This window comes from Anser brachyrhynchus, assembly GCF_964034855.1.
Source record: "Anser brachyrhynchus genome assembly, chromosome: 3".
NCBI classification, from domain to species: Eukaryota; Metazoa; Chordata; class Aves; order Anseriformes; family Anatidae; genus Anser; species Anser brachyrhynchus.
The window spans coordinates 2,643,235-2,666,468 of NC_137696.1; the positions used below are offsets into that span (position 1 = coordinate 2,643,235).

Genomic DNA, 23,234 nt, shown 5'->3' on the forward strand with positions numbered 1-23,234 from the left:
TGTTGCCCCTGAGAAGTGCTTCATCTTCCAACTTTGGGTGTTTTTTTCTTGTTCCAGGCCCTGAGGATTGCTTCATCGTGCAGCTTCTGTTGTTTTCTTCACTGCAGCCCCTGAGGAGTTCTTCGTCACGCAGCTTTTGGTGTTTCTTCACTGCAGTTCCTGAGGAGTGGTTTATTGAGCAGCTCGTAGTGTCTCCTTCACGTTGCGGTACTTGAGGAGATCTGCATCGTCCAGCTTTTGGCGTTCCCCATGCCACATTTCCCCTGAGGAGTTCTTCATCTTGCAACCTTTGGTGTTTACTTCTCTACGGCCCTGAGGAATTCTTCGTCGTCCAGCTTTTGGGGTTCTCTTCGCCACATTTTCCCTGAGGAGAGCAATATCGTCTATCTTTTTTGTTTTCTTCACCTTGTGGCCCCTGAGGAGTTCTTCATCGCGCAGCTTTTGGGGTTTCTTCAGTGCAGCCTCTGAGGAGTGCTTTCTTGAGCAGCATTTGGTGTGTTCTTCCCTGCGACTTGAGGAGTGCTTCTACGTCCACCTTTTGAGGTTCTCCACACCACGTTTCCCCTGAGGAGAGAGCTTCATCGTCCAACTTCAGGAGTTTTCTTCGCAGTGGCCCTTGAGGAGTAATTCTTCGTGGAGCTTTTCATATTTCCTTCATGTTGTGGCCTCTGAGGAGTGCTTCTCTGTGCAGCGTTTGGTGTTTTCTTCAGTGTGCGACCACGAAGGAGTGCATCATCATGCAGGCTTTGGTGTTTTCTTCACAGCGGCCCTAAGGAGTTCGTCAAAGTGCAGGTTTTGGGGTTCTCGTCACCATGTTTTCCTGGAGGAGAGCTTCATCGTGCAACTTCTGGTACTGTTTTCATCTTGTTGCCCCTGAGAAGTGCTTCATCTTCCAACAATTGTTTTTTTTTTCTCATTCCAGGCCCTGAGGATTGCTTCGTCGTGCAGCTTCTGGTGTTTTCTTCCGTGTGGCCCCTGAGGAGTTCTGCATCGTTCTGCTTTTGGGGTTCTCTTCACCACGTTTCCCATGAGGAGAGCTTCTTCGTTCAGCTTTTGGTGTTTCTGCACTGCAGCCTCGGAGGAGTGATTTGTTGAGCAGCTTTGGTTATTTTCTTCACTGCGCCTTGAGGAGTGCTTCTGCATCCAGCTTTTGGTATTTCTTCGCTGCAGTTCCTGAGGAGCGGTTTCTTGAGCAGCTCGTAGTGTCTCCTTCACGTTGCGATACTTGAGGAGATCTGCATCGTCCAGCTTTTGGCGTTCCCAATGCCACATTTCCCCTGAGGAGTTCTTCATCTTGCAATCTTTGGTGTTTACTTCTCTGCGGCCCTGAGGAGTTCTTCGTCGTCCAGCTTTTGGGGTTTTCTTCACCACATTTCCCCTGAGGAGTTCTTCATCTTGCAACCTTTGGTGTTTACTTCTCTGCGGCCCTGAGGAATTCTTCGTCGTCCAGCTTTTGGGGTTCTCTTCGCCACATTTTCCCTGAGGAGAGCAATATCGTCTATCTTTTTTGTTTTCTTCACCTTGTGGCCTCTGAGGAGTTCTTCATCGCGCAGCTTTTGGGGTTTCTTCAGTGCAGCCTCTGAGGAGTGCTTTCTTGAGCAGCGCTTGGTGTGTTCTTTCCCGCGACTTGAGGAGTGCTTCTACGTCCACGTTTGGAGGTTCTCCACACCACGTTTCCCCTGAGGAGAGCTTCATCGTCTGGGTTTTGGAGTTTTCTTCGCAGTGGCCCTTGAGGAGTAATTCTTCGTGGAGCTTTTTGTGTTTTCTTCACCTTGTGGCCCCGAGGATTGCTTCTACATGTAGCTTGTGGTGTTTTCTTCACTACGCCCCTGAGGAGTTGTTCATCGTGAAGCTCTTTGTGTTTTCTTCACTACGGCCCTGAGGAGTTGTTCATCCTGAAGCTCTTTGTGTTTTCTTCACTACGGCCCTGAGGAGTTCTTCATCGTGCAGCTTCTGGTGTTTTCTACACTGCGGCCCTGAGGAATTCTGCATCGTCCAACCTTTGGGGTTCTCCTCACCGTGTTTTCCCTGAGGAGAACTTCTTCGTACAACTATTGGTATTGTTTTCACCTTGTTGCCCATGAGAAGTGCTTCATCATCCAACCTTTGGTGTCTCTTTTCTCGTTCCAGGTCCCGAGGAGTTCTTCATCGTGCAGGTTTTGGGGTTCTCTTCACTGCGGCCCATGAGGAGTTCTGCATTGTCCAGCTTTTGCGGTTCTCCACACCACGTTTCCCCTGAGGAGAGCTTCATGGTCCAGCTTTTGGTGTTTTCTTTACCGTGGCACTTGAAGAGTAATTCTTCATGGAGCTGTTTGTGTTTTCTTCTTCTTGTGCCCCCCGAGGAATGCTCTTGCATGAAGATTTTGGAGGTTTCTTCACTTCACGACCCCGGAGGAGTGCTTCTTCCAGCTTTTGGCGTTTTCTGCACTGCGGCCCAAGCGGAGTTTCTTCTTCGTGCATCTTTTATGTTTTGTTCATGGTACGGTCCCTTAGTAAAGCTTTTTTGTGCAGCTTTTGGTGTTTTCTTCACTGAGCAGCCTCTGAAGTGTGCTTCATGGTGCATCCTTTGCTTTTTTCTTCATAGTGCTACCCATGATGACTGCTTCATCATGCAGCTTCTTGTGTTTTGTGCAGCATATGTCTCATGAGGAGTTCTTCATTGTGCAGCTTTCTGTCTTTTTTTGACCTTGTGGAGCCTTGGGATTGCTTATTTGTGCAGTGTTTGGTGTTCTTCTTCATTGTAATGCCCCGAAGAGTGCTTTATCCTACCTGCTTTCCTTTTTTCTTCTCTGCACTAACCCTGAGGAGTGTTTCATCGAGCAGTTTTTGTTGTTGTTGTTTTGGTTTTTGTTTGTTTGTTTGTTTTTCCCTTGTACTTCTCCTGAGCGGTGCTTCATCGTGCAGATGTGGTGTTTTCACATTCTGTCCCCTGTGGTGTGCTTCTCACTGCAGTTTTTTTGTTTGTTTGTGTGTTTGTTTGTTTGTTTTTCAGTTCTCTCCCTTGGAGGAGTGCTTTATCATCTTGTTTTTGATTTGTTTTACACTTTGTGTCCCTTGAGGAGTGCTTCATTGTTCATCTGTCTGTGTTTTCTTTCAAGTGCAGCGTTTGAGGACTGCTTCGCCATGCCGTCCTTGAGGAGTGCTTCATTGGTCAAGTTTTGATTTGTTTTTTTAATGTGTGGTCTTTTGAGGAGTGCTTCATTGTTATGCTCTTGTTTTTTTTTCTTCACAGTACAGCCCTTCAGGAGTGCTTCAGTGCATGAACATGGAGGAATCCTGCAGCTTTTGTGGTGCTTTACTCTAGGACTCCTGAGGAATGTTTCGCTGCGTGGCTGTTGGATTCTTCTTATTGCACATTTTAGGTGAGCTTCAGTACTTGGCCCTCAAGGAGTGTTTTGCTCCCTGTCATTTGGTGAGCTCTTCTCAGCAAAGCTTTCCTTATGTTCTTCATTGCACAGGCTATGAGGAGGGCTTTGTCACATGTCATATGTAGTTTATTTTTTTTCTTTTATTTTAATCTTGAATAAGGGGCTTTGTTGTTGTTTTTTTTTCATATTTTTTTCTTCTTGTTAGATTTCTTTCTTTCTCAGGTTTGCTATTGGCATGTGATCATTACCATCTTTGATACTTCTTTCCTGTTATTGCTACTCTTTCATGTTGTTGAGAGAGGAAATCTGCTTGATTCTCTGTATTTGTTCTACGTATTAGTAATCCACTTGATGGTTCTGTAGTTTAGTTTGTGTTGCTTGATCTTGTGTTCTGGGATGTATATTTAAGGTCACTTTTTGAACTGGAGCATTCCAACTCTCCTCAGTAGAATAGGGTCATTTCATGGTAGTTTAGGTGGAATCTTTAGATCAGGGTTTCAAGAAAGGATATGGCTGAAGAGGATTACTGGTGAGCCGGAGAGGGCAGCGTTGTTCTTTTCTTTGTTCTACTTTTTTTTCTGCCCTGTGGTGTTTTTTCAGTGCTTTCTTTTTTTTTTTTTTTTTTCTTTTTCACCACAAATGGCATTGAGTGTCTGTGAGGCCTTTTCACTAAGGTGGCTGGTCTGAGCAGGGACATTTTTCAGGGCTGTGCATTGTGTGTGTGATGCTGTGTGGTAGAGGTGGCAGCTGGAGGGTGCTCTTGCCACAGGAAAGGCTGTCAGGCACAAACAAGTGGGAGCAGCATTAAAGCTGAGCTCCTGAACAGGTTGGTTCTCAGGGAAATTTCATGTCCTAACTGTTTTTGGACATGAAATGTCCTATCTCTGGAAAATTTCATGTCCACCTAAACACCCCAGCCAGGGCTCTTTAGGCCATCCTCCTTTGGTAGAGTGACAATGGCTGCCGTTTCTGTTCCAGCTATTGCTTTATTGAAATACTTACTTGTTTTTTCTCAGTGCTTGTTGCTGACAGTAGCTGTTGTTTTCCTCTGTTAACTCTTAGGGTTCATCACTTTGGTTTCTGGTTACAGCTGTTTTTTTCTTTTTCTTTTATTTTTTCTTCACAGACCCAGTGCGACAGAGCAGAGACTGGATTTTATTTTGGTTATTCCTCGAGTTGCTAGTGCAGAATGAAGTGAGCCTGTGTTTGCTGAATAACTCTGCTTCCCACAGCCCTCATATCCTTCACCTGGGAGCTGTGCCATGGGGAGACAGCTGAACAGGAGTCAGCCACGATAGCACCACATCTTTGCCTTTGCAACTAAAAATTGGAGCGAGTCACAAAGGAGGCAAGGTTGCGTGTGTTTTATTCACAGCATGTTCCATCTAAACTCTCCTAACAGCTCTCAGAAGGATGCAGCACCCCAGTCCCCCTTGGCACATCCCACCGCTCCTGCTGAAGCCCTCACTGCTGCCGTGCCACCGGAGCTAACAGGGGCAGCCGATGGCTACCGAGTCTTTACTGCCTCCCAGTGGGGGGGAGCTTGGGCTAGGGCGGCTGCTTCCCCTCCATGGCAGATGCTGCCTTCCTCCCAGCTAGAGCTGTTCTTTCTCTCTGTAGATATGGCTCAGGCAAGCAGAGCCCCAGGCAGGTGCAGGCCCTTCCCAGTTCCCTCGCTGAAGGTTGCCATGCAGCGCAGGTGAGGAGGTGTTTCTGCAGGGAAGGGCACGAAGCAGCAAGGTAACCCAGCCTGACAGGGAAGCAAGGGAGCACCACTAGGCAGCCGCGCTCCCTAGTGAGTGGAGCGGATACAAAAAAGCTTTTCTATTTATTTTTTTTTCTCCTCACACAGCTCATTTTAAGGAGCATGGGTCTGGCCTGCTCCCTCACTGTTCTGCTCAGACCAGGATCTGCCTGCCCCCCACCCCAAGGGAGTCACTTGGGTCAGGGCCTGTCCCTTTTGCATAGTTCTGCCCTGATAGGGAATTTTTTTATGTCTTTAAGGGCTCCTTTTAAGTGCAGTTCTGGGTGGCAGACCAGCCCTGCTCAATGGAGGGGGCCAGACCCTGTCACTCCCTAGACCAAATGGATTGTGTGGGGACAATAAAGCACCATGGTGTTTTTGCTCCCATGCAAGGCCCTTGGGCTTGCTGCCCTTGGCTCTCAGTTGCTGCAGCTCAGTCTAGGAGCAGACATTAGTCCCTGAAAGTGAATCCTGTGACCGGTTTCAGGGTGTTTGGACTTACTGCAGACGTGGGCTAAAGGCAACGCAACTGCTTGGCTGCTTGATGAGGGAATAGGGGACTGCTACCATTCCCTATTGGGAGGGCTGTGTCTTTCAGGGTATGCTGCTCACAACACATTCAGTCGAAGGCAAAGCACAGCTTTTCCTCCTGCCCCATCCAGTGACTGAGGCTGAAACACTGCTGGGAAAACATCAATGTCAAAACACGACAGTGTTGTGGACCCCAAAACCTAAATCCTCAACGGGGGCAGTAGCAGCTGCTGCTGTAGTGCTCTTTGCAGGCGATGTATGGGAACGCCAGCCAGGCCAGAAGAGTTTCTCAGCTGTGCAGTGACACTTAGAGGAGGCTGCTCTTCCCCTTGGCTCTAGGAGCTGGGGGATGGAAGAAGCAGGTGCAGAACTGAGCTATCCTGCTGAATTTCTACTTATATTTCCTCAAGACAGGATATGCTACAAGGAAGATAAAACCCTGCTTCGCATCCTTCATCCTGTAGCCTTCCCTGAGCACACAGCCCTGGGTCCAGACTCCCTCAGGACTGAAGCCTCCTCGGCCCACAGCTTGACCCCGTGTGGCAGGCAGGACCTCCAGGTTCGGGCACACCAGGCCAGCAAAGTGAGAAGACTTCAGGCAGCAGTTTGCTTTTGCTGAAAGCACTGCCTTACTGGGCCACGGGTGTGTCAGGAAAATGGGGCTCAAGGGGCACCAGCAGCCTTTTCCTGGTAATGACTGCAGGGAAACCAAGGCGCTAAGAATAACTGGCATCACTTGCTGAGAATCACTGGAAGAGGAAAGAAGCTGAGGCAGAGAGCTGCCTCACACGGAGGAATTTGTGCCCCACAGCCCTGCAGGAGTCTCCTGCGGCACAGTGCTGGTGGTTTTATGGCTGAGGAGCTCTGGAGGAGCCTAGCCAGCATGGTACGGGAGGGTTTACTGTCAAGTGACCACAGGAGAATCTAGCCTTGCACTGCCCTGGAAGAGTTGATGCCGGGCACCACTTACAGGAGTTACTGCTCTGCACCCTGGAGTAGTTTTAGTCTTGTGTGTAGAGCAGACTATTCCCTCCTACTCCAGGGGAAACATTGCCTTTTGTCCTGGAGAAGTTAATGGCTGCTATCCTGGGAAAAAATATTGCTGTGCATGCAATTATTGTTTGGCCTTTGAGGAATCAATTCTTGCATGACCCCGAGGAGTTATTGCTGAACAGCCGTGAAGGACTTTTTTCCATCACAGCCCACGAGGAGTCTATCATCTCAAGGCCCTGGAGGATGCTTTTGAGAGCTTCCCTTTGGAATTTGGGGAATTTCCTCTTGTGGGGCAACAGAGCACTCACAGCGATATCCAAAATGTTAAAGCAACTTTTTTCCCCCTAGTTTTTGCTTGGCATTATATTATTTGGTGGGCATTGTGCTTTTTGTGATAACTCCACCTGTGGTGAATTCCCAGATGTGGAAAATTGTTGGTTGTGTGGCTCTGCTCCCCTGAGAAGAGTCTAGGAAAAATAGGTGGAAGGAATGTCAGGACACTAATAACAGGTAGTATTGCTGGCTACCCCCCAAATAGCTACTACAGTTTTCAGAAGATAAATGTGGGCAGATAGTTTCAGGAGAAACCGTGAGATTTCAGGAGAAATCCCAACATTAAGTCTCTCGATGATGTAGTACTGCAGGTCTCTGGTCCTTGTGATTCCTTTGGCAGGGTGGGAAATGAGTGGATTTAGTACTTTTCCCTATTTCCCTAAAAGAAGTCATTTAAAAGAATGATTTCAGTAATGGCTTTCCCAAAGAGAGGAAATTATGAGATCTCTCCAACATTCATTTTTTAAGAGCAGCTAATGACAAGAGGATTTGAGCACGGTAATGGATTTGAATACCCTTTTGCCATTAAATTTAATTGGTTGGCCTGGCAGTTTTTCTTTAGCAGAAATGGGATAATTTGTGTTAGTCAGTTGGGTAGAAAAATGATGGCTAAGGGAAAAACACAGAAAATAATTCAGAATGCTGATATCGACTGTGTGTTTACTGTTTTATTACCAGGGTTTGCTGCTCACTTAATATTCACAAGTAGACAAATTATTTACAAAGGCCATTTACTCCAAAAGTAGGTGATGCCACATACTTTAAAACAGTAAGCATTTGTCATCACAATAGAAAAGACTTGATTTCAATACACAAAAGTCCATGATATTTTGTGTGTCATTCAAATGAGTATGTCTTACTGCTGCTGTCACCGGTTTTATCACAATTACCAGTTAAGAAATACTCATCCTGGAGCTGCACAAAATGAGAATAGTAAAAATGGCGTTGTGGGAGGCAATGCAGAACTTGCCTTGTGTTGTTGCCTCATATTTGACCAGACAATTTGCTACTCAACTCAAGCAGTGACCAGCTTGCTGAAACCTAGAGTCTGTCTCCATTGCTTGCAGTACAGATCATCTCCAGATCTTTGTATTATTTTGGCTGTACTTGCACTTTATTTTGAAGGTGTGCACAGACCTGGTGAGATCTCTAGGTGTGGATTTTTCCCATCAACCCGCTCTTCTTTTATATGTGTCCCACTGGAAAGCAGGACAAGTCCCATGAGCACGAACTGAAACACCTGAAATTCCATCTGAGCATAAGAAAACCCTTTCACTGTGAGGGCTGTTGAACACCGGCAGCAGTCGCCCAGGGGGGCTGTGGAGTCTCTGTCCTTGGAGTCAGTTAAAGCTCGATGGGACACAATCCCAGGCAACCTGCTCTGACTAACCCTGCTGGAGCAGGGGGCGGCTTAGGCAATCTGGAGATGTTGTTCACTACCTCTACGATTGAGTCTGTGATTCCATGAGGTGCTCAGTGACTCGTGGCAGCAGAAGCTGGCCGTAAGGTGCCTGGAGGTGAGAGAAGGGAACCAGTCCCTGTTACAATCCGTAGCTGTGCCGTTTCAAATACGTAATAAACAGAGCAACACTCTACAGAAAACTACAGGGTGGAATGCTGATAACAGATTCTTAAACCGGGTATCACATGAAGAGGCTTGAGGTTTTTGCTAGACTGCGAAGCAGTATTTAGCTTTGTAGGGAGTGTGCCTTTTGTAAGAGCATGCTACGCATTGGACAATAGAAAGCTGGTGGTCTGCAGACTGTGAGGAGCTTCTTCATGAGAGGTAAACTGAGAGGGTAAAGAGGGACGTGAAGCAAAATTGGTTTTCTTTGCCATCCTCCCTATCTTTTGCGTCACTGAGCAGAAGGAAAAGGACACCGACCAGCTTAAGGGTAGAATGATAAGCTCAAGAGAGTAAAAGGTTTCTATTAGGAAGAAACGAAGAGACATCATGGCTAGGAGCGGCAGTCAACTCTTCTGTCTTTGTAGTATGTTTTAATGCATTCATAGACTTTTTTGTTCTCCTTAAGTTTTAAACGGCTCTAAAACGAGTGCCTACATCCCAAATTTACAGAAGGGTAAACTGACGCATGGCATCAGTCTGAATTGTGGGATTATACAGCAGTCCAGTAGAAGGGTTCTGGTGGAAACCCACAGTGAGCTGCTTCTTCAGGCCTCTCACCAGTGGTGGGTATTCCCACAGAAGAGAGAGGAGCTTCCTTTTTCTTTTTTCCTGCCCCCCTCCAAAATATATGAGATTAGAAACTGCCTAAAACTTATTTCAGTTTTATGCAGTCTACCTCCTCTGTGACTGGCATTGCACTTGTTCTGAGGTCGAAATCTGTGCTAGATTTACTTCCGTTGTATGTTGATCTCCATCTGAGCAACATGATTTTCTTGAAGTACTTCATGGTATTATTTTTTACAGTTACAAAACACATTGTGTTTATCATGCTGTTACTCATGGCAATGCATTCAACTATGTAAAAAGCGGTAAGGTAATGCTTCTCTTTCACAAAGATTGTGGGGAAAAAGTCACGGACAATGGTGAAGCCATAGAAGGGGGCCCAGCAGAGAACATAGGCAGTCAGGATGCACATCAGTACCATTACAGTTTTTCTTCTGCATCGAAGCCTCTTTCTGATCTGTTCTGTCTGAAATCCTGGTACAGTTTTAAACCAAAGCTCTCGAGAGATCCTGGCATAACATAAGGTCATTGTAATCACAGGTGTAACAAATTCGATGCCAAAGATGAAGAGGAAGTAGGATTTGTAGTATATCTGCTGGTCAACTGGCCAAATTTGACCACAGAAAATTTTCTCCTGATTTTTTACTATAAATAATACAGTTTCAGTAGCAAAGTATGCAGACGGGATAGCTACAAGTATGGAGACGATCCAGACCAAGGCAATCAGGATGGTTGCTGTTTGGTAATTCATGCGTGGTTTCAGTGGGTGGACAATGGCCAGATACCTAGAACAGACAAATACATGCAAAGTGAAGCCTGGAAACACTGTTAATCAGAGCACACTTCAAAAAACAAGTGGACAGAATTAGGCGGAAGGAAATTTTGTGATTGTTAGACTGACATATTTATTTATAAGAGTTAAGAACAAAGTTGTCCAAAGTAGCAGTCTAGAACTAAGATCCTAAACCTGGACAGAAGTTCTGGAGAAAGTAGGTGAGGAGTCTGTTAAGACAGTGGGTACATGACAATCTGAAAACATGAGTGTACATTTGGGTGCCTGAGGGTGGTTTTAAGAAATCAGTCTTAAACTCCCATCTACTAATGAAATCAAACTGAGAAAAAGATGTAATTTAATATCACGAACCTTTCCTTTTTTAACAGGGATCACATGTATGGAATTTGTGGATAGACTAGAAGAGAAAGGGAGGGAATACTCCTATTACTGACAAAGGAGGTAACACGATGTGCAGGTGGTGGTGTATCCGGGACGTGCCACGATACGGCAGCTCGAAATACTTTGGTGAACAGCACATGTACAGGTCAGAGTTGAAAACATGCATTAATATCCACCTAGTCAGGTGCAGATAAAAGAACAGATATGTAGAAGAATGTTTTGCCTAGACGTGTTTTGCCTATTTGAATAGCATTTCTTTTTAAACATACACAACAGTGTTTTTCTTTGTTAATCCATGGGGTGAAGAGTTGAAGCTGATACTAATAATGGTTACAGCTGAGCATGTTTTCCAGCCACCAACAAAGGACTATGTATCCATTTTCTGCTCATGCAAATTTTTGTTTATGTTGCTGGAGGTGACTATAGCTAATTAATCTTAAATATGCTGTGTTAGGTAATATGCCACCCTGGACAAGTTGAGTTAGGTGTTTGCAATCCTTACAGCTGTAAAGCTGCAAGAGGCACTGTGGTGTTTCATGAGGAAGTATGGAGAAGTAGAAGCACATTGCATGATCAATCAAGGACCCTCAATTCAGTTAAAAAGGGGCTAGGACCAAATGTCATTCACTCGGTTGTTTTTTTCATTTATTTTTGTCTAGTTAGATTTGGGAGGATTTTTTATTTTTTTAAAGAAGCTGTAGATGTAAGAAGAGCTTGTATTAGAGTGCTACCTCTACCCCAGAAAGACTAGGATGCTTCTGCTAAGAGGAATTTTTATCAGAGAAACTCCAGAGCTCTCAGTGTGATTGTGTTTGACACAAAGGACTGTTTCAAACAGTGGCATTACTCATTCATTCAGAGGCTTTTCTATCTGTATATATCCTATACATAGATAGCATCCACAGGATGTGCTTATTCTAAAATAAAATGGAAAGTCAGTGGAGCTTTTCACAAGCCAGATCTTGGAAGCAGATAAATTGTTCATTACTTTTAATACTGCAGGCTAGATGTCAAGGGACAGTAGACTTATTCAGCCTCATTGTGGAGCTGATAAATAAGTATTTTCAGATGGGGTCCTGGGGAAAGAAGGTGCTGGGATAACGTACGTGTATGCAGTTATAAGTATGCATATCAGCTCAGCAGAACGTTTGGCTGGATGAGGTAAATCTCTACAGTAGCATCTGGAGGGAGCTTTTGTGGTGGCTTTCCTGGCTGTCATTGCCTACCACACTTTGGCTGTCACTGCAGAGTGGTGCTGGAGCACACGAACTGGACTTAGATGAAACTGCCCTAAAGATGTGCTCCAACAATGTCCCTAAAACACACCAAGTGCCCATGAGCATTCATTCCAGGGGACCCAGCTAAAGTTAACCTCCCTGTAATATTTACAGCGTGGGCACTGGGCCCTTAGCACAAATTCTTGATCTTCAGATCCTCTCCTTTCACACTGCACTATTTTTTAAATATGTGTAATTCCTTTATGTTTTGTGCAAACAGACATCCAGAAAGGTGAGAGAGAGCCCTACCTTAGGGAAGTCCTGTAGGGCAGGATTACTCTCTCTATGCGAGCAAACCATTTAAAATGGCCTAAATAGGGGAAAAGTTTCAATAGTTAGCTACCCACATGACACAACCAACATGGAATGGTTGGTTGTGAAATGAATCAGCTTTCTCACTGTTTACCAGTTCAAAAGCTCACACAAAACAGGCAATAAAACCAAAACAATGTGTTCTTACAACAAACTTCAGTGATTAATCATTTCCAGGGTTGTTTTTAAAGATGTGTGGGGAGATATGCTAGAAATCTTCTGATTTCCTAGCAGGCAAAAGGGCACAATGACTTGTATTACTTCATCAACCTGGGATGCAGTAGAAGGGCTTTCAAAAAAAAAAATCAGAAGCTGAAAAAGATAAGTAACAGGAAATGGTAATGTGTAAATGACAATGTTTAGAAACTTAAGCCTGAGTCCCCTGGGCTGTATAAAGGTTGTTGCGTTAGACACTGATTAAGGAATTGTTTCATAGGAGCTGGTTGTCCTTTCCTACACACAAGGCAAAACATCTCTGAACTTACATGGAGTCTTTCCACAGATTTTTGTTGACCTCGACGAAAGCTGAATCAGCTGTGCATGAGCTATATAACCACCAGCAGGGTTAAACTGGTCCTGAGTTGTCTTTTGGGTCAGGTGCTAAAAACTAGGCAACATTCGACTAGAATATAAAATGGCGTGTAAGAGAAATTGAAGAAGAGCGTGTGTGGTGTGTGTGTAAATGCTATTATGGTGAACGGTGAAAAGTTCTTAAATGAATCATGCAGTGTGTATCTGATGAGGATATATGGAGATGTATATTATGTCCATACACAAAAAATGACTTATTTCTGTAAACAGTTTAGTCTGTGGGTCTCTGGCTTTCTGTGAATTTGTCATGTCAGACTTAAGTCATCAAGAAGCTGATCCTCAGTGCTTGAGCCTGTCAGGGTCCGCAGTGCACAGGGCTAAGAGAACAGGAGTTGCAAGAAAGAATACAATTAAATGACATTGTTAAAATTCCTGGAGTGAGAGGCAAGCATAGAAATATCCCAGGATTGCAGCTCAAAGCAGGTAGTGCAGGGTAGCTTTGTGTTCTGCTCACACCATTATGAAGCGCTGTAAGAAAACCTCTGTGAGACTGCATTGGTGTAGCATTTTATCATTTTCTGGACGCTGCAAGCATCACTGTTTCATCATTAACATGGGTTCTGTAAATGACATTTGGATGTTTCCTGGCTCACTGCTCTGCCATCCTCAGAGAGGCATGTAAAGAGAGAGGAGCGTGTTTTAATGGAGACGCATCCTGGTCACAGTCACTGAGTATGTGCTACTGTGTTGGAGCATCCAGCAAAGACATCAGTACTATCAAATGGTTAATTTAGCGATTGTTGGGTTTGCTCAGTAGGGCATGACAGAGAATAATAACCCTATTTGGCAAGCTAGATAGAAGTCCTATCTTTTATTCTCTTTCACACCAAAACAAAAGCTGGGAAAAATACCTCACAGGGAGAAAAACATACCCTGTAAGGCAATAACCCTGTTAGGAAACTTAGCTGCTAAATTCTGTATTCACCAGTCAACTATTTCTCTCTCTGAAGAATATTTAGTTCACTGTATGTAGAAAAGGTGAGACTGAGAAAGAAGAGCTGCATAGCCCAATAGTAAAGGTTCCCTAGAGATACACAGTTCGGTCACGTTTATATACTGCTGATGAACACCTTCCTCTCTGGACTACTGACTGTTTCTGATTTCTCTTTCTCCTCTTTCCTAAACTTCCTCCTACCACTGAGTCAGGTATATTTTTATGGAAAAGAATTGCTTTAATAAATGATCGTTCTTTTCACCTGAAAAGTTCAATCAGGAAATTTCCACTGAGTTTTCTCCGGGACAATCTCATGACCACATGTGAGTAAGTTGCTATGAAACAAGATAGCCAGGTCTGCGTAGTACCTACCTTGACGTCAGCACATCCTACAGAGCAGCTGAGCTTGTTAAAGACCTGGAAAATGGGACAGGCAATGTCAGAAGCCATCTCCTTGTGCAGTCATAGCAATCCACTTACCTGTCAACAGCTATAGCCAGGAGAGCATTGGTAGAAACATAGAGGGAGACGGTGCGTAGGTAGTTGACTGAAGCACAGAGGACGTGGCCATGCTCCCAGGACAGCTGCCGTACCACATAGTAGTCCATCTCAAAGGGGCAGCACACGATGGCAACAATAAAGTCGGAGATGGCCAGGTTGGCAATCAGCAGGTTGGTGAGGTTTCTCAGCTTCTTGTAGCGGGCAAGAGCCGCGATGAAGATGAAGTTGCCGATGCCACAGACCAGCATGATGCCAACAAGAGCCACCCCGATCACAATCTTGGCTGCAAAGAAGGTGCGTGTCTTGGTCATGTCGTCTTCGCTGTCCAGTGGCAGGTCGTAATCGCTGTAACTGAAATTGAAAGGGAAGGAGAAATTTCTCAAGGAGGTTAAGTCCCCATCGTGGAGATTGTAGATCGCAGCGAAGTTGATGGTAGCATTTGGATTATGTTCATCTTGCTCCATGGCCATGTCTGTCTTCTTCTGACACGTGGCTTGTCTGGCCCTTGGTTTGGGGTTAGAAATACCCAGGGTGTCAGGGCACAACAGTGGCAGGCAAGAGACCTCATCCAAAGTTTTCTTGTGAGCAGTGAGTCACCTTGTCTTTGTCCCCAAGAGACTATAGAGCAACAGCATCATTTATCTCTGTCTGTGGGAACAAAAAGAGTAAAACATTTCCTGAGAGGAAATTACAGCAAAAATACTATGCTTGGGGGAAAGTAATATCCACCTGATTGCCCTGCGGCTCTGTTGCTGGCTGCACACAGTGGGAAGAAATACCCTGTGAAAGGATGCTTCAATTATCGTAAAATCCCTAGAGTTGCATAATACACTGGTTGTTACACCCGGCAGTCTTATTTACCCAACGATGAAATGCTGTTTTCAGCACAGAGTGAAATGACAGTATAGCAAAAGTGTACAATCCACTTCAAACTTCTGCCAGCTTTCAAACCCACGGTGCTGTCATCCCTGTGCAAGGTAAAAAAACTAAAAGGAGATGACACCTCAGTTTGTTGAGCAGCATCCAATGTCTCTCCTGGGCACGGCTTTTGCTTTATGCTAGTTGTCTCAGTCAGGACAATGTGATAGACAATAAAAAAAAGAGAACTGATGTCCTGGCTTATAAATACATTTCTTAATTAAGTAAGAGTTGCCAAGATCCAAGAAAAGAGCAAAGCCAGCACTTTTTTTTGGCAGGTATTAATTGAGTAGGGGGGCCCAGATTTTCAGCCAGCATAATCTATTACTGCTTCTCCCAAAGCAGTGGAGTCCTGCCAATTTGCATGGACAAGACTTTGTCCCATGAACCTGCTTGTAGGGCTGTGCTGTGAACACAAACCTGCTGTTCACAGGAACAGCAGTTCTGACATGTTCTTGAGGTGAAAGGGAGAATCTTCTTCAAGCAAGACAAAAGTGCCTTGGATTTTTGAAGACAGGGAGGAACAGGCTTCCCCTTTTGTACTGACAGTTGTTCCAAACATTAAAAACGGATTTATTTTCTGCACAGAGGAAAAAATCCAATCTACTCCCTAATTTTTCCTCTATTCTGTATCAAATTGATGAGAAGTCTGTCTTCTTGCATCCTCCTGTGCTACATCTGGTAATCCTCCAGCCAGACTCCCAGATGTCAGGACAGTCCCATCCCATCCCCCAGGAGAGAATCGAGGAGATTACTGCTTTTTCTGCATTACAGCAGTAACTCTTCAGGTCAGACACTCCTGAGCAACGCCTATCGTGGCTACAAACGACAGTCTGCACAATTGTTGTCCTGCTTCCTTCCGTAGAACCACCCTCAGCCCCTGGTGTACCAAAGCTTAAAAAATTTTTGCGAAAAACTCTGGTTCTGTCCAGCTTCTGTCTCCACATTGCTTTTCAAACTGAGAGTTGCAGAACAACAGCATAACAGAAAGCCAAAGCCTGAAACTAAATAACAGTTCAAACAATTAACTGCTTTGTAAGACATCCCCACAGCTGCCTGGAAATGTGAACGTTCATAGAAGAGAGGTGTTAAGCAATTACTTGGACACAGAATTGGTATGTTGGTCAAAACAAGGAGCAGTATCTGTTTCAGACAGGTTTCTCTGCAAAATACCAGGAAAGATCTTTAAAATAAATGAAAATAACCACCCACAAAGTGACATAACACCATCAGCTAACTACCTGCAGTTGCTCTCATCCTCTTCGAGGTGTCTGGCACTCTGGGTATAGCCTCCTGGTTCCTCCCTTGCAAATATGCTGCTGCCACTGGAGCAGAGAAAGGATTACTACAGAAGCAGCCAAAGGACTTCGCTGAATGATCATTTCTCTCCCAAGCAGGTCTGCCCTGTAGCTCAGGGGGAGGATAGCTCTGCTGCCTCTGTGTATGCATCTAAAGCCTTTTCTCAGTGGGAGGCACCTTGAAGCTGTCCGTGCATTTCTAATTTTAAAGAGGCAGTACAGTGCAGAAACAATACAGCACAGCTCTCCTCACCCTTCTTTCCCCCCACTTTAACCCCCCTGAATGCTTGAATGGCAGAGCGTCTTTGTTACCAAATCTAAGCATGGAAGGTGTAAAAACCAGGTCTGCATTTGCTCTTTGAGTTGTCTCTGTGCTGGGCGGCAGCTACGTCTACCTGCTGTGAAACAGAAGCAGCATACAGACCTCCCAGAGGAGAGGAGGGGGAGGAAGAAGGGTGAGCCCCTTTCCCAGGGACCTTTCTCTGTGGCTTTCTCCCCAGCTGTTGTCCTTAGGGCTGCTGCTGTGGCAGCTTCAGCAGAAGGAGGGTCAAACATTGAACAGCCATAAATCAGAGGACCTCTGACAGCTTCCTTTGCCCTCTAAGGGAATTAGTCAGAGTGGAAAAAAGTGGCAGTGAATCCCTAAGGACTTGGTGTCCTTTGCATTCTTGTTGCTCTGAAGTGCCCACACCCTGGGGAGCAGTCCTCTCGCTTCCCAGTTCTCCGGGGAAGAGATTCCCAATTCCTTCCAGAAAAGGAAGTGCACAGCAGATCTCCTGTCCTCTTCTGTACCTCCAGTCGTATTCACAGTAGCCGACATTTTTCAAGGTGGGTAGCTGGGACACATTACATTGTCCCCAGTGGATGAGACTGTAGAAAGCTGTAGGCAGCCAGGAAGAGCGCAGAAGGTTTGCAGAGAACCTAAAATGTGATTTACAGTGCACACTCTTAAGACTCAGCTTTTGTGAGCTAGTGAGCACTTCTCTCTGGAAGAATTAACTAAAGAAAGCCATCTGTTAAGTACCTACAAATGTGAAATGTGTCTGGAATAAAAGAGCCGCTAATACATTTCTGCAGGACATTTCCAGGAAACCTGTGGAAGGCCACCTCCACTGTCTAGAGCCAGCATACATCATTAAGATTTTCACATCAAATACTTCATTTGGCTTTGTTTTGAATCAGTGTAGTAGGTGAAAAGCCACTAAGATTTGTTTAAAATACTGAAAGAGTCCAACCAAGTGAACAGTGAGGAAACTAGATACACTCTGCTGAATTCTATTACAATAAAATGTCTGAGTAAATAAAGGGAGAGACAAAATGAACATACCTTGTACATCAGAACCAGGTCTAAAGCATCTCTAAAATGGGCCACATAAACCATAACTGTCCCTTAAGAAAAGCTGGTACACTAAAAGGAGCTTTTGGAAGCTTTACATTAGGAACATGCGTGTTCTCTTTAAGACTTGGTTCAGCTGTCTCCCATTAAGTTATCTAGTGAGTCAATCAAGTAACATGATACCCAAATATTTATATTCCTTTAGGCCAAAACCTCAGCTGCTGTAGAACAGTCTGTCCCTGTTGACTTGAGGCAAGTTGTCGCTGGAGCCCTGATAACTGTAGCCCCTCCAGATGTGCACTTCATGCCTGGTGCAGAGACTCTGCACAGCTGTTCATCCACTGTGCTCCAAATAATTGTGCTCAAGCTGTTTCGTAGAAAATACTTGCAAGACTGTGAAACGATGTGAGTGGCATGTACTGTGCAAGGCGGGGCTTTGTAGTTATTGCATAGGAAGCGTTGAACACACAGCGAAACCCCAGGTCGTGAGAGCTACCCGTAAAGCCAAAGGAGCAGACTGGAGGCTAAAAGCTAGGTCTGGGGCCTCAGTACCTGGCCTGGTCACCTGTCCTACCACAGCAAGACCTGGGGAGGGATTAAAGCCACAGGACATGTACGGGAGGATTTCCCAGCTGCAGATGCTATGAAGTGTCAGAGGCGACCTTCCCAAAATGGCAGTCTCTGGAGTAAATGTGCGCAAGGAGCAGCTCCCCGGGGCAGCCAGGCTGCAGCATGGCCCCGGAGCTGCCTCTGCTGGCTGGGAATTTGTTGTCCCAGCGCTGCCCAGCCCAGGGGCTTTGTAGCCAACAGGTCTCCTCCTCAGAAGACGGCACAGTTTGCTGTGCCTGAGAGTGTTCCTTCCCCACAGCCCACACATGACCCCCATTTATCACTCGGTTACACTCTATTGCATTTTTTTTCAAAGTCCCCATTATTTTGTAGAGTGCACGCAAGTCTGGTGGTGGATTTCTGCATATGAGTAGGTTTCTCCTTCATAGCTTTTATTGGGTGTTCCAGAAATTTCCCCCAAAGTGTCACCACATTTTAGCAGGGCATTTCCTGAGACCCCTGTTACAAGTCTGGCAAATTTGGTCTGAGAAACAAACAAACAAAAAAGTTGATTCTGAAAACTATCGTGTAAACAACTTACATTCCTGGGTTGGTTTGTTTGCTTTCATTAATATGTTCAGAGTTTGAATAGGGAAATTATTTGCAGGCTAAACGATGTAAAAAAGATTACATTGCAAAGTACTTGTTTAGGGGATTGCAAATAATGAATTTCTAAAACTAATATTTAGCCTGGTAACAGAGCTCAGGACTCTGGCCTTTTATTTTAAAACAGCAAATGCACCACCTATTGTCTAAATTTTCTAAATTGCTAAATAAATTGGACTCTGAGCTAGGTAATTAATCCTAGGGGACTTGCATAGGCTTTGCATAAATTATAACTGGAGTTTTACAGAGGTTGCTAATACAAATCAGTTGGTGAAATGCGACAAGAACCTGAAGATCGAACAATAGCATCCTGCATCCTGGTGATGCTGTGGGAAAAAGAACAAAAGTTAGCAGCATGCACGGGTTACAACTGGCAGTGTATCTTTGCTCAGAGTCCCAGCCAGGTGCTCGGATGTTCCTGGTGTACTGTTATGGTCAAGAGGTCACTAGACTTGCTTACAGAAAGAGTTGGGTATATTTTTCTAGTGTGTGAAAACATGCTTCGTGGTACCAGAGGAAAGTGACTTTGGGATGGAGTCTGCCAAAATGTGCACACAGGTAATCTTGTGCTCAGTTCTCTCTGTGTTCGACCCCATTAATGGGTTATGTCATCACGTTTCTTTCCTTTTACCACCTTTTTCCGCTTCCTTACTGAGTGTATCACTGCACTTCTCTTCTTTTGAACAGGGGCAGAGCTGCTGAAGGAGCAGCAGAGCAAACTGTCAACAACCATACTGACACCCTGCGAAGACGGCTGTCACCGCTGTTGGAACAGCAGACATGGTGCTTTCATCCGAAAGGTCTTTTCCTTTCTGAGCTGCACAGGTTTCTGGGGACAGTGGCATTCAGGCAGATCTCGCAGCCCAATGGCACAAGGTTTAGCAGGGCTGCACAGAGCTTGCTCAATGCACAAGGTGACCCAGGGGCAATCAGCAGCTTTCTTACATTTAGAAGTTCCTCTCTTTTTACTTATTTATTTTTTTTCACTTTTTAGTTCTGTGTATTTCCTGCTTCCATCATCCCTGTTCCTCATTTTGTGATCACATAAGATGGTGCTTGTTTTGCTCAGCTCAGCGTGTTGATCTGTGAGAAGCACGGCCCCTGCTCTCGACAGCAGTCTATAAAAAATATAGACATAGATATAAGTAGTTTATGTTCCTAGCTGCTGCTAATCACCCCTTGCTAGAGAAGCTCATCTTACCTAAAATAAAAGTGACAGTATCTGGGGCAGTGCAGGGAGCAACCTAGGGACTGTGCCAAGTTTTGGTGCAGCTGTACTGTAGTGTGAATGGCCACAAAAATGTTTCAGTCGATAAGCACTCAACATTTGTTTAATTATTAGATATTACATGTTCTTTTTTCCTTTTCTTCTGGGTGTGTTAGGTTTTTTTTTTTGTTTTTTTTTTTTGTTTGTTTTGTTTGTTTGTTATTCTTTTTTACTTTGGCCTATGCATGTTAAAAAAAAACCTTCTTTTGATCAGAAAGCCTCTGGAAGGCAAATGTTGAGTGCTTTTCTCCCCAAATTTTGCCTAGACACACTCATAGCTTGGTGATTACCGATGTCCCAGCTTTGGGCAGTGGTGGTATGCAGCAACGTATATCCTTGCATAACAGCAAGGCAGAGGGTTCCTGAGGCTGTCTTTGCCTCTTACCAGTCAAATTTACCATCTTTGTTCTCTGCTAAGACTCTTCCCACTCCCAGTAGTCCCCATCTGCTCTGAGGGATTGCTTAATTTTAGACTAAGACTGTCAAACCCATTTCCAGAGATTCCTGGAAAGCCACGTCACTACAAGTTCTGTTTGCTGTGTGACAGATGTACGAAAAAACAAAGATCAGTACTTGGAAACTTCTTGCTAATTGGAGAAAAGGTCAATTTAGCCTCTTGAAATGTTTTATTTTAGCATTGGCCTCCAGGGAATGTTAGTAAAATTACTTGGAATTTCTAGAAAAGTCTTTTCAAAGTCAAGAACTGGAGATTTTAACTGGAAATGGGAAGTTTTCTTCCGCTTCTGCCTTTATGCCTATTGTACAAAAGAACAGTTATTAGGCTGGGCTTACAACTGCAAGAGACAATTTTCCTTTATTTATAGCCATTGTTCTAACAGATTTAGTATGAAATAATATATAGCTCATCTAGAATAACAGTTTGGAAGGGGTTCTCAGAACTATATTCTGATTTATACCATTGCTCCCGGGCTGCACTGCATATACCCATGCAATTTCTGACAGAGGCTTGCCTGGCCTGTTGTTGTAGAAATTCTGTAATGCAGAGCTCGTGTCTTCTCATGGGAGACTGTTAAAAGTTTCTTAGCTGCACCAGATGGAGCTTTAATGGTCCTGCTTTAAATTCTTCATTTTAATAGCTCTGATCCAGATCTAAGGTTTGCATTGGGCATCTTCCTCAAGAACTGGTTTACTTACACCCCATATTCAGGAGCCCTCGGATTTCAAAACATCTAAAAGGAGTTTAATATGTCCTCTATCTCAGTCAAGCTTGTCACTCCTTCAGATTTTCAGAGATGGTCTTGTTTGGTTTGGATCTTTCTCAAAGATGCACTTAATGCATCTTCGCTTTCCGTGGGTGCTATGGGCTGCAGAATGTGTTTGGAAAGGAAGCAGCTTTTTAATTGATGTGTTTCAGTGGGAGATACATCCTTTGGAAAACCTACCGACTTCTTTGTAGGCCTAAGGGGGAGAGGTCGGATGCTGCATTTCTTAAAAAATTTAACCCTCATCCATTACAGCTACAGTCTTAGATTCAAGCTAAATTGTCACCGCTTCCCTTTGTCACTGCTTTCTCTGCTGACAAAGCCTTTTGAATTGTATTCTCTTCAGCATCTCCTTTTTAATGCTCCTTTTATTCAGTGAACATCACTTTCTGTTGCCACAGACAATATCCTGCCCCTTCACTTCACCCCTTTTGAACATTGTGGTGGTTTTGCCATTGATATTTGTCACTGGCAGTTTGTCATTTCACCCTGAATTTTCATGTCGGGCAGAATGATTCCAAGGATTCCCTTTGCAATTCCCATAGCCCCACTTTACCTAAAAGACACCCTCCTTTTCCTTATGTCTACAATCTCAGCATAAACAGACACTTACAGACCAGAGCATGTTGCTGTGAAGCACTTTTACCGTTAGCAGCTTGCATCGTGCAGTCTGGTTTATACTTAGGCACATGCAGAGAGGGATCCTTTCTGCTCCATGTCCCTGGCTTTACCCCACAGCATGCCACAACGTATTTAAGGCTCATCCTTCAGTCTACTGTCTGAATCATATTTTGGTGCTTCATTAGAAAACAATAGTTCTTTTTTTCTCACAAGTTATTTGAGATTTAAATGGCCGTCAAGAGTTCAGTGTCAATCTGAGAAAGAGATTAACGTGCTGTGAAAGCCTTACTGCAGGTCACCTGTGCTGATTATTTCTGCACGTTCTTGAAATGAATTTGGGTCCAACAGAATAGTGCCTAATGGCAGCTTCATTTGAAGCGACTAAGAGCATGAAACCACAATCTTGGTGTCAGGATGAATCACGGAAAGCTGCTATCATACCTTATTTATGACTTGAAAAGGTTTTTATGGTTCTTCAATGCAGTGTCACAACTGCAGGGTCAAATCAGCCTTCTTCCCATAACATTTCTGAAGTCAGAGAGTGGCACTGGGGAAGCGATTGCGCTGACAGGAGATGAAAGCTATGCCTGTGTTTCCCAAACTCGCTGGAGTTGAGGCAAGTCCATCGCAGGAGGTGCCTGGCCAGGTTTTGACATGATGGCTGCGCCCACGCCGCAGGCGCTGACTGCTGCGCGGATGGCAGGGAGCGCGACGGAGCAGGGCGCGTGCTGCTGCCTGCCCGTGGCTCCTTGCCCATGTAGGGGATGGGCGTTGGGGTCAAAAGGAGGTGGGCACTGGTGGGTGGGCAAATTAGAGGCAACAGGAGGTGGGAAGCGGCTACAGCTGTGTGGGAAGGGACAGCTCCCAGTTCCAGGACTGCAAGTCCTTGAGGAGTGAAGTGTAAGTAACATCTGGAGAAGTGGCAACGTCTTGTAAGGTACGCTGTGTAGGGACTACAGAGAATCACAGTGTAGCCAAACAAAGCCAAGAAAAACGGGCTGCTGAACTGCCATCTCAGCTCCACGGATTGATCAGCTAGAGTGTGATCTCTGAAAGTCTTTTAAAACGAAATACAGGCGTTCAGAGGCTGTTTGAGCACAGGCCTGGTGACTGGCGATACCAGAGTCAATTGTTAGGAGCTCACAGTGAGAAATAACATCCTGTGGTATATAATGCCCAGAGACCAGCATAGTAGATGTAATGCTATTTGGGAACCAGAGCACAAGTTAGCTGCTGTGGGGTACCCTCTGGAGGAGTTGCTACCTATGTGACTGTGGAGGGAGGCAGGGGAGATGAGCAGGTAGCCCCAGCGGTGTGTTAGCTCCTGCTCTGGGGCTGCAGCAGGATGGCCTGCTGCTGGACAGCCTGCTACTTGCCACAGTGTTCTTCTGAGCAAATTTTTATTTA

The 23,234-nt window shown here is 44.9% G+C and overlaps 1 protein-coding gene and 1 long non-coding RNA gene across 2 annotated transcripts; one reads left to right on the forward strand and one right to left on the reverse strand.

Moving 5' to 3' along the window:
- The first annotated feature begins 664 nt into the window (after nucleotides 1–664).
- Nucleotides 665–7,479, forward strand: LOC308192488. The gene is made up of 3 exons (XR_013948840.1): nucleotides 665–2,057; nucleotides 2,131–3,362; nucleotides 4,495–7,479. It is a non-coding gene; the product is annotated as an uncharacterized lncRNA (long non-coding RNA).
- Nucleotides 7,480–7,617: 138 nt separating this feature from the next.
- Nucleotides 7,618–17,643, reverse strand: PROKR1 (prokineticin receptor 1). The gene is made up of 4 exons (XM_080586089.1): nucleotides 17,493–17,643; nucleotides 16,109–17,086; nucleotides 13,929–14,597; nucleotides 7,618–9,945 (listed from the first exon to the last, which is right to left on the reverse strand). The coding sequence occupies exons 3-4, from the start codon at nucleotides 14,417–14,419 to the stop codon at nucleotides 9,249–9,251; spliced, it is 1,188 nt and encodes a 395-aa protein (XP_080442215.1). The 5' UTR covers nucleotides 14,420–14,597; nucleotides 16,109–17,086; nucleotides 17,493–17,643; the 3' UTR covers nucleotides 7,618–9,248.
- Nucleotides 17,644–23,234: the final 5,591 nt, after the last annotated feature.